This window comes from Malus sylvestris, chromosome 15 (assembly GCF_916048215.2).
Source record: "Malus sylvestris chromosome 15, drMalSylv7.2, whole genome shotgun sequence".
In the NCBI taxonomy this organism is placed as follows: domain Eukaryota; kingdom Viridiplantae; phylum Streptophyta; class Magnoliopsida; order Rosales; family Rosaceae; genus Malus; species Malus sylvestris.
Window position 1 is genome coordinate 47,585,258 of NC_062274.1, and position 17,066 is coordinate 47,602,323.

The window sequence follows — 17,066 nt, forward strand, 5'->3', positions numbered from 1 at the left end:
TTCTTATTAATTGTGAAGGGTACTAGTGAATACTAGTGAATGATTTAGTGCAAATGACATTAGGCAATATTGTGGGAGAATGATCTCCTTTTATAGAAGAGAGTTTCTAGCTTTGTTTTGACATTGACACGTGTCGTGTTGTGATTGGCTTCTGATTACGTGTCGCGCTGTGATTGGCCTCCTGGTTGGAGGGAAACTCTTCTGGGTGACGGTATAATGTTGACCGGTGCTCAGTAGTTTCGGGATTGGTCAAGTATGGTACAAACAAATATCAACATCAGTGTGGACGTAGCCCAAATATTGGGGTGAACCACGATACATCTTGTGTTTTTTACTTTCTTGCAGATTCACGGTCGGATTTACGTTATTCCAAGACCCCTTCAGTTTTGTGCATCAACATACTCCAAAGCTAACAAGTTACAACTTACAAGAGGACAACATACCACGGCCGGCACAAATACCAATACCCTAAAACTTATTATCCCAAAGAGTGGGAAAACTTAGCCCAAAATCAAATGGTTGGAAAAAAAAAACCCTTAAAACTCTCTAGAAGCATGTAGTCCAAGGGACTTTGTTGTTGTTATCTCACTCGTATACACACATAACATACTTTATTTTCTTTTTCCCGAATGGGCTTGAAATATAAAAACGAAAAATCAAGAGTAAAATGCTCGACAAACCAACTAAAGAAGAGAGGCAGACCTACACACACAGCCTACAGCAATACAAATACATACTCTCTCTCTCTCTCTTCTTTCTCCTTCGCTTACAGTTTGGGGTTTCGCCTCTCTCGCTGTCTCTCTTCAAATCTCTCGACTTTCTCGTCTCTCTGCTCGTTACGGCCTTCGGCCTTCGGATGTGTATGCATCCGTCGCCTCCGTCTCTCTCCTCTCTCAGGTGTCCCCCTCCGCTCTCTCTCTCTCTCTGTATCTATCGCTGTATCCATATACCTGATTTACTTTTTCAATCAAGGACAAAAATTTATAGGTTTTCTCGTTTTAGGGATTCGTGGTTTACCCTAAACCGCCAATTTCGTTCATGTTTGCTTTTGATTTTTGTTTTCTTTTCGTGGGTTTTTATATTTTGCTTTTCTGTGTTTGGTTTTGGGGGTTTGAAGTAGTTCGAAGTAGGGAAGCTGAGGTGAAAAGATGACAACCCTAAGATCAAACTTGCCGTCGAGGATTCGGCAACTTCTTTCAGCCGACGGTGCTCTCGGGCCATCCATCAAACTCGACTCCGAGCCAGTGAGTTATCTCTCTCCGTCTCCCTCTCATCTAGTTTAGTGTAAAAAATTTACCTGAACTTGTTATGTGTGTGTATCGTGCAAATTTTTGGATTTGTGTTTATTTTCTCATTCTAGTCCTTTAAACATTAGGGTTTTATCAGAATCATCAGGGTTGTTAGAGATAGGCCCTTAGGTTTTCGGACCGCATTGTAAACCCAACTCTAGGTTAAATTATGTGGAGGCTGTATTGGGCCTGTAACATGTGCTTTTTAAATTTTAGAATTGGTTATATGCTTAGTTTTTGTTAAAGTTATTTAAAGTTAAAGATGGTTGTTTGGCTGCTGTTGTACAAGTGAATTTTCAATGCTTGTTTCGTATATAGGTTATCCACAAATCTACTATTATACTTGTTCTAATCGATGGATTGCTTTATTATAATTGTTAGTAGTACTAGTGTTATTGTTATAAAATAACATGTCGTGTCACTCCTAGTTTCACTATAGTTTTCTTATTATTAAGTTTTACATTTTGATATTTGATGACCAAGGATCGTAGTATATTTGTAGATTTTCTATTCTCCTTTTTCGATATTGTTTTTCTGATTTTTTTTCAGTTATATTATAATTTGTACAATCTTATACATCATGTGGGATAGGGATAGAATATGCTAGTGAGTATCCTGGTACAACAATATTTGAAAATTCAGCACTGAATGCCTAAACTAGCAATTGAAGTAATTATGTACAGTTTCATTTACTTTTTCTGAATCATTAAGTGTTCGGAGGTTATACAGTCCAATAATCAGAAAAGGTACTTTATTTATATGATAGTTAGAGCATTGGCAGGCTACTTTCTGTGAAATTTGGAGAGTTTGGCAGGCTTCTTTATGCTAGTTTGGGTTTAGGGAGAGGAGACTGCTCTTTTCCCTTTTGCTGTCTTTTTTAGTTATGATTGGCTCCAGTTGGTTTTGTGTGGTCCTCTTGACCACCAGCCTTCCGTTCTGTAACTTTCTATGCGTATGTATGTCTCTTTAACCCCAAAAAAAATTGTAGTTAGAGCATGTTCTGTAAGATTTACTGTTATCTCTAAGTACTATACTAAAGCGATTAAGTTGCAGTTTGGTATTTTATACTCTTTACTTTGTATTGGATACATGTTATTTCTTTTCCCTATATATGGGTATACCGGTCAAGAACCAGGTATATGTAGAGTGTTGAGAAACAGTGCATTTGATTTATATCTGGTTTGAGTATGGCACCAAAATTATTTGTGCTACACAGGTTCTTGTAATATTGCCCAGTTTCTCCATGTCCAACTATGTTTTGTACATTTACCTTTTTTATCATGCTTAAGATGCACCCCAAGTTGCTAGTAGCAGACCCAAGTATCTTCAATGAATTTGTGGAGTATGAACTTAAGAATGCCAGTGGTATTATTTGCTGCAGTTGATGCAAATATATTGTGGACAGCATTAACTTAATATGTTCAATTTCCTAAGTAGTCTCTTTCTGTTGTTATGGAGATAATACAAATTTTTTCTAAACCCAAAGTTGCTAGTAATTTTATCAGTTCGATACTTTTTATATTTAATGTAAATAAGTTTTCTAGTTGTTAAAATTACTTTTTGTAGATTTTTTGGTATTTCTTATTGTTATATTTGAGGCTTTCCTTTCTTTTATTTACCGATCTTCCTCTTCTATTTTTCCATTATTATTATTAGTATTATATATATATATATATATATATTTTTTTTTTTTTTTTTTGGTGTTAGGCACTGAGCTTCCTTAGGCTCTTAATTGATTTTGTTTCCAGGATAAGATTCAACTGATGTCAATTTCTAAAATTGAGACAACCTAGCCGTGATAAATTTTTGTTTTATATAAATATTCATTGATGTTAATAATCTCTATATGGTATAGGAGTCATGGCAGAGTTATATATTTTCCTTTTTAGGGTTGTGAAATTTTGCAGCTGAGGAAGATTTATCCCCTCCTTTGAGGATATTACCGATAGCTATATCACCTAATGTTATACATAGCATAGTTTTCTTTGACTACATTTTCTTTCTGACGTTTTTAGTGTGCGATACCTTATGACTGCATTTCGTTTGTTTCAGCCTCCTAAGATCAAAGCCGTTATCAATAAAGTGATACAATGTCCGTTACAAGATATAGCAATACCTCTTTCCGGTTTCCGTTGGGAGTACATTAAGGTACTCCTTATTTTTCTTGGGTGAAATTTCTTCTTATTTTTCTTTCTGTTACTAATATGATGCTTTGACTTCAGGGTAATTTTCACCATTGGAGGCCGCTTTTTCTGCATTTTGATACATATTTCAAGACATACTTGTCTTGTAGAAATGATCTACTGTTGTCGGATAAAATCTTAGAAGATGATAATCCGTTTCCAAAGCATGCAGTGCTACAAATTTTGAGAGTGATGCAAACAATTTTAGAAAACTGCAATAACAAGAGTTCATTTGATGGCTTAGAGGTATGTTTTCTTGGCGGATGAAAAATTGTGCTTTATTTTTTGGGTCTGATCTCTGCATTTATTTTTTGGCTCTGATTTAGCGGAAGTGTTTTTACCATGTGTCTTTATAATGTATCAATATTTTATTTCTTTTTCAGCATTTCAAGCTCCTGCTTGCATCAACGGATCCCGAGGTCCTTATAGCTGCATTAGAAACTCTTTCCGCACTTGTGAAAATAAATCCCTCCAAGATGCACGTCGGTGGGAAGATGATCGGTTGTGCTTCTGTAAACAGCTATCTCCTGTCTCTGGCACAGGGCTGGGGAAGCAAGGAAGAGGGATTGGGTTTATATTCATGTGTTATGGCAAACGAGACTACCCAAGATGATGGGCTCAATTTGTTCCCATCTGATGTAGAAAATGATTCTGACAAGTTGCAGTGTCGAATAGGTTCTACGCTCTATTTTGAATTGCATGGGAATGCCCAAAGTACAGAGGAGAGCTCTAACAATGTAAATAATTCTTCCAGTTTGGGGGTTATAAACATTCCAGATTTGCATTTGCAAAAGGAGGATGATTTAAAGCTAATGAAACGATATATAGAGGAGTACAGGGTACCTCCTGAACTCCGGTTCTCACTGCTGACAAGAATCAGATATGCTCGTGCCTTCCGTTCTCCGAAAATATGTAGGCTGTACAGCAGGATTTGCCTTCTTGCATTTGTTGTGCTTGTTCAGTCTAGTGATGCCAGTGTAGAACTGAATTCCTTCTTTGCTAATGAGCCAGAGTACACAAATGAACTAATCAGAATTGTGCGGTCCGAAGAATCGGTGTCTGGGACCATCAGAACGCAGGCAATGCTTGCCTTGGGTGCTCAGTTAGCTGCATATTCAGCGTCTCATGAGCGGGCACGAATCTTGAGTGTATCTAGTATCAGTTTTGCAGGGGGAAATCGTATGATACTCCTGAATGTGCTACAGAGAGCTGTTAGATCATTAAAAAACTCCAATGATCCAACTTCTCTTGCTTTTGTTGAAGCACTTCTTCAGTTCTATCTGCTCCATGTGGTTTCATCATCAGCTACGGGGAGCAATATTAGAGGGTCAGGCATGGTACCGACATTCTTGCCACTTTTGGAAGATTCTGATCCTTTGCATTTGCATCTAGTCTGTTTTGCTGTCAAAACTCTACAAAAGCTCATGGATTACAGTAGTTCAGCTGTGTCTCTGTTTAAAGAGTCAGGGGGAGTTGAGCTTTTGTCTCAGAGACTACAGATAGAGGTACACAGAGTTATTGGTTTGGCTGGCGATAATGATAACTCAATGGTTATTGGTGAAAGCTCAAGATACAGTGACAACCAGCTATACTCACAGAAGAGGCTCATCAAGGCTTCATTGAAGGCACTTGGGTCTGCTACATATGGCGCTGGGAATTCCTCCAGAGTGCAACACTCCCATGACAGTTCTTTACCTGCAACTCTTTCTCTGATATTTGGGAATGTGGACAAATTTGGTGGTGACATTTATTACTCTGCAGTGACTGTTTTGAGTGAAACTATCCACAAGGACCCAACTTGCTTTTCTGCTTTGCATGAAATGGGTCTCCCAGATGCATTTATATCCTCAGTTGTAGCTGGCATTCTTCCATCCGCAAAGGCTCTTACTTGTGTACCTAACGGTCTTGGTGCTATTTGTCTTAATGCCAAAGGCTTAGAGGCTGTGAAGGAAAGTTTAGCATTACGCTTTCTTGTTGACATCTTCACGAGCAAGAAATATGTTATGGCAATGAATGAAGCCATTGTTCCTTTGGCAAATGCAGTGGAAGAGCTTTTGCGCCATGTATCTTCGCTAAGAAGCACTGGTGTCGATATCATCCTTGAGATAATTGATAAAATTGCTTCCTTCACTGACAGCCACAATACAAGGCCAGAAGGAAAGGCAAATGGGAGTACTGCTATGGAAATGGATTCTGAAGATAAAGAAAATGAAGGTCGTTGCTGTCTGGTTGATTCTGTAGATTCAGCTGCAGATGGGATCAGTAATGAGCAGTTCATTCAATTATCTATCTTTCATTTGATGATACTGGTCCACAGAACAATGGAGAATTCTGAAACATGTCGGTTGTTTGTCGAGAAGTCAGGAATTGATGCATTACTGAAGCTTCTTCTCCAACCCACTATTGTACAATCATCTGATGGGATGTCTATTGCTTTGCACAGTACTATGGTTTTCAAGGGTTTTACTCAACATCACTCTGCTGTCCTTGCCCGTGCATTTTGCTCCTCCCTTAGGGACCACCTAAAGAAAGCTTTGTCTGGATTTGGGGCAGTTTCAGGATCCTTTCTGCTGGAACCTAGGATGGCATCAGATGGTGGAATTTTTTCTTCTCTGTTTCTTGTTGAGTTCCTCTTGTTTATTGCTGCCTCAAAGGACAACCGCTGGGTAACTGCATTGCTTACGGAATTTGGAAATGGTAGCAAGGATGTTCTTGAAGATATAGGACGTGTCCATCGTGAAGTTTCATGGCAGATTGCTCTTCTAGAAGATACCAAGTCTGATGCGGAGGATGATAATGCTGGTTCTACCACTGAGTCACAACAGTCAGAAACGAATACAAGTGAAACTGAAGAGCAAAGGTTCAACTCTTTTAGGCAGTTCCTTGACCCGTTGCTCAGAAGGAGGACTTCTGGCTGGAGCATTGAATCCCAGTTTCTGGACCTTATTAGCCTATACCGCGACCTTGGTCGCGCCACTAGTTCTCAACAAAGGACAAATTCTGATGGTCCTTCAAATCTTCGGATTGGATCCAGTCATCAATTCCAACATTCTGGGTCTTCAGATGCTGTTGGTCCTCTTAATAAAAAGGAGTATGACCAGCAGAGGTCATATTATACTTCTTGCTGCGACATGGTGAGATCACTTTCTTTTCACATTACCCATCTGTTTCAAGAGATGGGGAAGGTCATGTCGGTTCCTTCTCGTCGACGGGATGATATAGTGAATGTTTCTCCTGCTGCAAAATCTGTGGCTTCTACTTTTGCGTCCATTGCATTTGATCACTTGAACTTCGAAGGGCCTGCTAATTCTTCTGGATCCAAGGATTCCATATCAACAAAATGTCGGTACTTTGGTAAAGTTATTGATTTCATTGATGTAAGTCTACTGGAGAGAGCAGATTCATGTAATGCTGTTTTGCTAAATTGCTTATATGGTCATGGAGTTATCCAGTCAGTTTTGAAGACATTTGTAGCTACCAGTGAATTGCTCTTCACAGTTAGGGCTCCTGCATCCCCCATGGAAACGGATGATGGGAATTCAAAGCAGGATGAAAGGGAAGATATTGACCATTCATGGATTTATGGTCCTTTAGCTAGCTATGGTAAACTTATGGACCACCTAGTGACATCTTCTTTCATTTTATCTCCTTTCACAAAACACTTGCTAGCACAACCCCTGGCAAATGGAAATATACCTTTCCCGCGCGATGCTGAGACCTTTGTAAAGGTCCTCCAGTCCATGGTACTGAAGGCAATTCTTCCTCTTTGGACTCATCCTCAGTTTGTTGATTGTAGTTATGATTTTACTAGTACCGTTATTTCTATAATCAGGCATGTATACTCTGGGGTTGAAGTGAAGAATGTTAGTAGCAGCAACACTGCCCGTATTACTGGCCCCCCTCCTAATGAGACAACTATTTCAATGATTGTGGAGATGGGCTTTACCAGGTCCAGGGCAGAAGAAGCTCTGAGGCAAGTTGGATCAAATAGTGTGGAGTTGGCAATGGAGTGGTTGTTTTCCCATCAAGAAGAGACTGAAGAAGACAATGAACTTGCTCGGGCACTTGCCATGTCTTTGGGTAATGAATCAGACACTAAGGAAGCTGTTGCAAATGAGAATACTCAGCAGCTTGAAGAAGAGATAGTCCAACTTCCTCCTGTTGAGGAGTTGTTATCTACATGTGCAAAGCTTCTGCAGATGAAGGAACCTCTAGCTTTTCCAGTTCGAGACCTGCTAGTAATGATATGCTCCCAAAATGATGGTCAATATCGGCCTAATATCATCTCTTTCATTGTTGATCAGATTAAAGAATCTAGTTTATGTTTTGACAGTGGAAAAAGTACTTTGCTATCTGCTCTTTTTCACGTTCTTGCTTTAATTCTTCAAGAAGACACAATTGCACGAGAACTTGCCTCGAAGAATGGTCTCGTGAAAGTTGCATCAGACCTACTCTTCCAGTGGGATTCTGGTTCAGTTGGCAGGGAGAAACATGAAGTTCCAAAGTGGGCAACAACAGCTTTTCTTGCTGTTGATCGGCTGTTGCAGGTGGATCAAAAACTGAACCCTGAAATTGCAGAACAGTTGAAGAAGGATGGTATCAGTAGCCACCAAACACCACTTAGCATTGATGAGAACAAGCAAAATAAGTTGCAGTCTGCATTGGGATTATCTTCAAAGCATATAGAAATGAAAGAGCAGAAGAGGCTTATTGAGATAGCTTGTTCTTGCATCAGGAACCAGCTTGCTTCTGAAACAATGCATGCTGTTCTGCAGCTTTGCTCTACTCTCACAAAAACTCATGCTGTTGCTGTTCAATTTCTTGATGCCGGGGGTTTAAGTTTACTGCTTTCTTTGCCAACAAGTTGCCTCTTTCCTGGGTTTGACAATATTGCTGCTACCATTATCCGTCATGTTCTGGAAGATCCTCAAACTCTTCAGCAGGCAATGGAATTTGAGATAAGGCACAGCCTTGTGGCAGCTGCGAACAGGCATTCTAATGGTAGGGTTTCTCCCCGCAATTTTTTATCAAGTTTAAGTTCTGCAATTTCCCGTGATCCTGTGATATTTATGCGTGCTGCTCAGACTATTTGTCAAGTTGAGATGGTTGGTGAAAGGCCTTACATTGTTTTGCTGAAAGATCGTGAGAAAGATAAAAGCAAGGAAAGGGAAAAAGAGAAGGATAAATCTTTGGATAAAGACAAAACACTAATGGCTGATAGTAAAGCTGCTCTGGGTAATATAAATTCAGTAGCTTCTGGCAATGGACACGGCAAGGTTCATGATTCAAAAAGTGCTAAAGTGCATCGAAAGTACCCCCCTAGTTTTGTCTCTGTGATTGAGCTTCTTCTAGATTCTGTGTGTACTTATGTACCGCCATCTAAGGATAATGTTGTCACTGATGCACCACCTTCAACTGACATGGATATTGATGCTGCTGCTACAAAAGGGAAGGGTAAAGCAATTGCCTCAGTGTCTGAGGATAACAAAACTTGTACCCAAGAAGCTCCTGCATCTCTTGCAAAGGTTGTATTTGTTTTGAAGCTTCTAACTGAGATCTTATCAATGTATGCTGCATCTGCACATGTTCTGCTTCGGAAAGATGCTGAAATTAGCAGTTACAAGGCCGCCAGTCTAAAGGGTCCTACTGCTGTATGCACTGGTGGAATATTTCACCATGTTCTTCATAAGTTTCTTCCATATTCACGCAGTGCCAAGAAGGAAAAGAAAGCAGATGGTGACTGGAGGCACAAATTAGCAAGTAGGGCTAGCCAGTTTTTAGTTGCATCCTGTGTTCGTTCTTCTGAGGCAAGGAAGAGAGTTTTTAATGAGATCAGTTTAGTCTTTAATGAATTTGTAGAATCATGCAATGGTTTCCGGCCACCTAACTACGAAATACAAGCTTTTTGTGATCTACTTAATGATGTTCTGGCTGCCCGTACTCCTACTGGTTCATACATTTCCGCTGAAGCTTCTGTCACTTTTATAGATGTTGGTCTGGTCGGGTCATTGACTCGAACTCTCCAAATGCTGGACTTGGACCATGCTGACTCACCTAAAGTTGTTACTGGTCTTCTCAAAGCTCTTGAGTTGGTAACCAAAGAACATGTTCATTCTGCTGACTCAAATTCTGGTAAGGGTGACAATTCTACCAAACCTCCTGATCATAATCAATCGGGAAGGACAGACACTATTGGTGAGAGATCCCAATCTATGGAAACACCATCCCAGTCCCGCCGTGATTCTGGTCCAGCTGAGCACATTGAGTCTTACAACGCGGTCCAGTCCTTTGGTGGTTCTGAGGCTGTGACAGATGATATGGAACATGACCAAGATCTCGATGGAGGTTTTGCTCCTGCAAATGAAGATGAATATATGCATGAAAACTCGGAGGAAACAAGGGGTCTTGAAAATGGCATTGATACTATGGGTATACGGTTTGAAATTCAACCTCACGAGCAAGAGAATCTTGATGACGATGACGAGGAGGAGGATGAAGATATGTCTGAGGATGATGGAGATGAAGTAGATGATGATGAAGATGATGATGATGAGGAGCATAATGATCTGGAAGATGATGTGCATCACCTACCACATCCTGACACTGACCAAGATGATCATGAGATTGATGATGATGAGTTTGATGAGGAAGTATTAGAGGAAGATGATGAAGAAGATGATGATGAGGAAGATGGAGTTATACTGAGGCTGGAGGAAGGCATAAACGGGATTAATGTTTTCGACCGTATTGAGGTTTTTGGTAGAGATCCTGGTTTTCCTAATGAAGCACTTCAGGTAATGCCAGTTGAAGTTTTTGGTTCTAGACGTCAAGGGCGCACTACTTCTATTTACAGTCTTTTGGGAAGAACTGGCGAGAATGCCACTCCATCAAGGCACCCTCTTCTGGTTGGACCTTTGTCGCTGTCGTCAACCCCCCCTAGACAATCAGGTAAATATGTTTAAATGCTTTTGATGTTACTTCTTGTATTTGATATATTATTTTGGTAATTCTCTTCTCTGATGGTGGGTTCCTGGCTTCCAGAGAATGCCCGTGATATGGTATTGCAAGATTTAAACTCAGAGGTCACGTCGTCAAGATTGGATAATATTTTCCGATCACTGAGGAATGGGCGTCATGGACACCGATTGAACTTGTGGATGGATGATAACCAGCAAGTTGGTGGATCAAATCCAAGTTCAGTGCCACAAGGACTTGAGGATTTGCTTGTGTCCCAATTGAGGCGACCCATGGCTGACAAGACACCTGAAGAGAATAAGACAAAAGCAATGGATCCTCAGAACACAGCTGAAGCTTTAGAGTTACAACCACAAACAGGTGTCAGGCCCGAAATTCCCGTTGAGAACAATGTCACTATTGAGAGTGGAAGCCTGCCTCCTCCGGAGACAATTGATGACTCTGGAAATGCTGATTTGAGACCGACTACAGTGAGCGAATCTCTACAAGCAATGGACATGTCTAGCATGCATCCTCAGTCCGTTGAGATGCAGTTTGAACACAATGATGCAGCTGTGAGGGATGTAGAAGCTGTGAGCCAAGAAAGTGGTGGAAGTGGAGCAACTTTAGGGGAGAGCCTTCGTAGCCTTGATGTTGAAATTGGGAGTGCTGATGGTCATGATGATGGAGCAGAGAGGCAAGGTTCTTCTGATAGAATGCCACTTGGTGATTCACAGGCAACTCGAGCAAGAAGAACAAATGTATCTTTTGGGAATTCTGCCACTGTCAGTGCAAGAGATGTTTCTCTACACAGCGTAACCGAAGTGTCTGAAAATTCTAGCCGTGAGGCAGATCAGGAGGGTCCAGCAGCAGAACAGCAACTTAACAGTGACGCCGGTTCTGGGGCAATTGACCCTGCTTTCTTGGATGCCCTTCCTGACGAGTTGCGTGCTGAAGTTCTCTCAGCACAGCAGGGTCAAGCAGCTCCACAGTCAAATGCTGAGCCACAAAATGCTGGAGATATTGATCCTGAATTCCTTGCTGCCCTTCCTCCTGATATCAGAGCAGAAGTTTTAGCCCAACAGCAAGCTCAAAGGCTACATCAGTCTCAGGAACTCGAAGGTCAACCAGTTGAAATGGACACAGTCTCAATAATTGCAACATTTCCTTCAGAGTTGCGTGAAGAAGTACGTTATTCAGGTTCCTTGGGCTATATTAAATTAATAATCAAATTTGTAATTCAAGCTGTAATATTTTGTTTTTGGTTTATGTGCTCAGGTTCTCTTGACTTCATCTGACGCTATACTTGCCAATCTTACCCCTGCTCTAGTTGCGGAGGCAAACATGTTACGTGAAAGATTTGCCCATCGTTATAATCGTACCCTGTTTGGTATGTATCCTAGAAACCGTAGGGGTGAGACTTCAAGACCAGGTGAAGGCATTGGATCTAGCCTGGACAGGATTGGGGGAAGCATTGCGTCACGTAGATCAATTGGTGCCAAGGTAGTTGAAGCTGAAGGCGCCCCATTAGTTGACACAGAAGCTCTGCATGCAATCATTAGGGTTCTTCGTGTTTTTCAGGTAGTATATGAGTGTAATAATATTTATTCGTTTTTATTTTGATTTTCCTTTTCTTACGAGAAACTGATTGTCACAATTTTACAGCCGCTGTATAAAGGTCAGCTGCAGAAGCTTCTGTTGAACATATGTGCTCATAATGAAACCCGAAATTCGCTTGTGAAAATTCTCATGGACATGCTAATGCTTGATACAAGAAAGTCCGTTGATCACTCAACAGCTGCTGAGCCCCCGTATCGGCTTTATGCTTGCCAGAGTAATGTGATTTGTTCACGCACTCAATCTGGTAAGATCTCCTTTATGGATGATTTGTTTGAGATATGTGAGGATGTAACTGTGGGATTATACCGTAGCAGCTAATTTGGTCATCGGTTCTAACATTGTCTGTTACTCTATAGGTGTTCCGCCATTGTTATCTCGGCGAATTCTTGAAACTCTGACTTATTTGGCTCGACATCATCCTAATGTGGCAAAGATTTTGCTTCACTTTTCTGTCCCACAAGAAACAGATAATATCGATCATGGACGTGGAAAAGCTGTGATGGTTGTTGAAGAGACTGGACCAAAGAAAAGTCATCAGGAAGGATATTTATCTATTGCTTTGCTTTTGAGCCTCTTGAATCAACCCCTTTACTTGTTCAGAAGTATAGCTCATCTTGAGCAGGTGAAAATCTTATTTGGTTATTATTTAGTTTTTGTGTGGAGGGATTTACACTGCTATGCGAAACTGTAGTAATGTGGACTTACTTTCATCCTTAAATTCTTTATACAGCTTCTTAACTTATTGGAGGTCATCATTGATAATGCTGAAAGCCAACCATCTGTCAAATCTGGGGTTGGGGTTTCTGTTTCTGAGCAACCGTCTGCCCCTCAAATTTCGACTTCAGATGCTGAGATGAATACAGAATCTGGTGGGACTGCTACTGTTGTGGTTGGTATGCCAGATAAGGTGGTTGATTCCTCCAAACCAACAACTTCTGGTGTTGATAGCAAATGCGATACTGCTAGTGTTTTGCTTAACCTTCCACAAGAAGAACTTCGCCTCCTATGCTCACTGCTTGCACGAGAAGGGTATGGAAATTATAACTTCGATTTTTCTGGCAGCTTAATTGTTTAACTAGGAACATTTTCTTATCTTTTTTTAATTTCTCAAATTGTACTCCTAGTTATTGGGAAGGGGCTGCTTCATGGTTAATGTTAGGGCGTTTAGGAGATGGCTGTGTTTTGTCTGTCCAATCTCTTTGTTCATCTTTATTTTATTTTATAATTATTGTCTCTTTTTCAATAACAATGTATTAACTAAGACCACTTTTCTGGAGATACTTGTATTGTCTTATGCTGCTCCTTCATTGTAACACTTATGTTGATTACAAGGTTAGTCTTATGTAAATTGCAGTTACGCATATCTTGGTTGCTGACATTTTTTGTTTTCAACCCAGATTGTCAGATAATGCATATACTCTTGTAGCGGAGGTAATGAAGAAGTTGGTGGCAATTGTTCCTACCCATTCAAACCTGTTTATTACTGAGCTAGCAGAGGCTGTTAGAAATTTGACTAGAGCTGCTATGAATGAGTTACACACATTTGGTGAAACAGTGACAGCACTCCTCAGTACCATGTCTTCTGTTGGAGCTGCAATCTTAAGAGTTCTGCAGGCATTAAGTTCCCTTGTTGCTTCTCTGATGGAGAAAGAGAAGGACGCACAGATTCTTGCAGAAAAGGAGCATACTCTTTCTCTTTCTCAAGTTTGGGACATAAATGCGGCTTTGGAACCTTTGTGGCTGGAGCTGAGCACTTGCATAAGTAAGATAGAGAGCCATTCAGAATCTGCCCCTGATACGATGACTTCATATCGAGCTTCTACATCTAAGCCATCTGGTGTAATTCCTCCGCTGCCTGCCGGCACCCAAAACATCTTACCATACATAGAATCTTTCTTTGTGGTTTGTGAGAAATTGCATCCTGGGCAGCCAGGCCCTGGTAATGACTTTGGTGTTGCTGCAGTTTCTGAAGTTGAAGATGCCAGTACATCTGCTGGCCACCAGAAAACCTCAGGTTCCTCTTTGAAAGTTGATGAAAAACATGTTGCTTTTCTGAAGTTCTCAGAGAAACATAGGAAATTGCTAAATGCTTTTATTCGTCAAAATCCTGGTTTGTTAGAAAAGTCTTTCTCACTTATGCTTAAGGTTCCACGCTTTATCGATTTCGACAACAAGCGTGCTCACTTCAGATCAAAAATAAAGCATCAGCATGATCACCATCATAATCCTTTGAGAATTTCAGTAAGAAGAGCATACATACTTGAAGATTCATATAACCAGCTTCGCATGCGATCAACTCAAGATTTGAAGGGGAGATTGACGGTTCACTTTCAAGGAGAGGAAGGTATTGATGCAGGTGGACTTACTAGAGAATGGTATCAGTTGTTGTCCAGGGTTATTTTTGACAAGGGAGCACTACTATTTACAACTGTGGGCAATGAATCAACATTTCAGCCAAATCCGAACTCTGTTTACCAAACAGAACATCTTTCGTATTTCAAGTTTGTTGGGCGAGTGGTGAGTACCAGAGTTGTTAGTTGCTCTTGTTGGATTGAGTTGTTTTGCTAGAAGTTTTATCTGACGTATCTTTTACAGGTTGGGAAAGCACTCTTTGATGGCCAGTTATTGGATGTTCATTTTACTCGATCTTTCTACAAGCATATTTTGGAGGCAAAGGTCACTTATCATGATATAGAGGCCATCGATCCTGATTACTTTAAAAACCTCAAGTGGATGCTTGAGGTATGTAGAAATCTAGCAACTTCCCTACATTCTCTTGCACTCACTCTCACTTTCACTTTCTCGCTTTCATTTTTTAATTAAGTTATTGACTCTCTTTCTCCTACTCCTTGCTTGGCGATCGTTTTACAGAATGATATTAGCGATGTACTGGACCTTACTTTCAGCATTGATGCTGATGAGGAAAAGCTGATATTATATGAAAGGACAGAAGTAATGAACTGTTACCCTGATGAACTAAATGTTCTGTTTTTAAGGATTACATTTATTATACTAATTTTGTTGAACATAATGCAGGTAACAGACTATGAACTGATTCCTGGTGGCCGGAACATCAAAGTTACGGAAGAAAATAAGCACCAATATGTTGATGTAGTTGCGGAGCATCGGTTAACAACCGCTATTCGTCCTCAGATAAATGCTTTTATGAAAGGATTCACTGAACTAGTTGCAAAGGAATTAATATCTATTTTTAACGACAAGGAACTGGAACTTTTGATCAGTGGGCTTCCAGATATTGATTGTGAGTTCCCATGTCAACTCCATTTCCCCTCTTCTCTACCTTTAACAGGACATGCATTCTCATAAAGATTTATTTTTCCATGTATTTCAGTGGATGACATGAGGGCAAATACCGAATATTCTGGATACAGCCCTGCGTCTCCTGTCATTCAGTGGTTTTGGGAGGTTGCCCAAGGTTTTAGCAAGGAGGATAAAGCCCGTCTATTGCAGTTTGTAACTGGCACCTCTAAGGTATTAGTTTGCACTTGTTTTCTTCGTTTACTCTTGAACTGGCATGTAATTGAGAGAAAACATTCATAAATTTATTACTGCTTCATGCTTTTTTCCCCTTTTGTTTAAGTCGTACCGTAGAATTATTTTGGAAGCTGGCTTTGGAATTAAAAAATGCGGTGGTGATGTTCAAGCGGTTATATTCATGGCATAGCAAAATCTGAACATGTGGAAAGGTTTTTGAATGCATGGGTCTTGTACAAGTTAAATTGTTCCTGTATCCCGTGCTAGTGATATCTTGTTTTCTTATTTATTATACATGACTTCCTTTTACATTCGACATAATTTCACGATGTATTATGATATCTACTATATTGTTTGTATAAGATGTGGTCTGAGCATTGCTGCTCCGTATTGTTCAGGTGCCTTTAGAAGGTTTTAGTGCACTTCAAGGGATCTCGGGCTCACAGAAATTTCAGATACACAAGGCATATGGAAGTGCAGACCACTTGCCATCTGCACATACTTGGTAACTTCGACTCTCATTTCATTTTTTCTTGAATAGTTATCTGTTTGAGTTATCATATGCCGTTTGAAACTTTTCGCTTAACTTCTAGCCTCCAAATTATGTTTATCCAATCGCGAGTGCGCAGCTTATTGAAGAAATTTACTTATTTGTGCAGCTTCAACCAGTTGGATCTACCGGAGTATCCTTCTAAACAACATCTCGAGGAGAGATTGCTTCTTGCGATTCACGAGGCCAACGAAGGGTTTGGATTTGGTTAAAGAGCCTCGTTCTTTAAGGTATCACCGTGTAGATAATATCAATCTTGTTAAAAGATCTCATGGAAGGGGGAAGTGGTAAATGGTCGTATGAGATGATGAGTTTTTCTTGATACATTATATACTGTACAGTCGTTTCTTTTTCGCAATGAAAAGTGCTTTTGGCAGTTATTTTTTGCCATTTCGCTTTCACTCGTCATTTTAATGTTTGATCGCTGTTTGTTTGGATCCGAATCTCTCTCCCTCTTCCACACCACCGTCGTTATGAACGCCCTTGTAACCTTTTCGGTTTTATCATTTTCCCGTATCATATGGGCATGGGGCACTCGAACTTCCGACCTCTAGAAACAATTCCCTTTCAACCTTTGGGGATGTTGCGGTGTAAATTTTTCTGTGCGTCAAAGAGAAGTAAACTGTAACATCCACATCGTCTAGGAGTGATTCTTAAATGTATGTTCACATCCCTACCTAACATGAGGCTTTTTAGGAGTTTACTGGCTTCGGGTTCCTTAGGAACTCCGAAGTTAAGCGAGTAGGAGGCCAGAGCACTTTCAGGATGGGTGACCCACTGGGAAGTTGCTCGTGAGTTCCCAAAAATAAAACCGTGAGGGAATGGTAAACCCAAAGCAGATGATATCGTGCTACGATGGTGGAACGGGCTCGGGATGTGATGGACCCGGCCCGGGATGTGACATAAACGCCCCACGGTCACATTAAATATAATCAACATGGGTAAACTATATTAAAAGACCCAATTTTAAATTCA

General features: G+C 40.4%; 1 protein-coding gene across 3 annotated transcripts; it reads left to right on the forward strand.

Annotated features, from left to right (window-relative positions):
* The first annotated feature begins 682 nt into the window (after positions 1-682).
* LOC126601432 (E3 ubiquitin-protein ligase UPL2-like) lies at positions 683-16,481 on the forward strand. 3 transcript variants are annotated; one of them, XR_007615736.1, is made up of 18 exons: positions 683-897; positions 1,118-1,244; positions 3,342-3,437; positions 3,512-3,718; positions 3,856-10,420; positions 10,514-11,613; positions 11,705-12,007; positions 12,092-12,290; positions 12,403-12,668; positions 12,777-13,075; positions 13,444-14,563; positions 14,642-14,788; positions 14,918-14,998; positions 15,083-15,308; positions 15,399-15,538; positions 15,940-16,046; positions 16,201-16,353; positions 16,391-16,481. XR_007615736.1 is itself a non-coding variant. In XM_050268144.1 (17 exons), exons 2-17 carry the CDS (start codon positions 1,149-1,151, stop codon positions 16,301-16,303), a joined length of 11,055 nt encoding a protein of 3,684 aa, XP_050124101.1. In that variant the 5' UTR covers positions 683-897; positions 1,118-1,148; the 3' UTR covers positions 16,304-16,481. The 3 variants fall into 3 exon arrangements, 2 of the variants coding, with proteins under 2 accessions (XP_050124101.1, XP_050124102.1); XM_050268144.1 differs by having other exon boundaries at positions 16,201-16,481; XM_050268145.1 differs by having other exon boundaries at positions 1,121-1,244; positions 16,201-16,481.
* Positions 16,482-17,066: the final 585 nt, after the last annotated feature.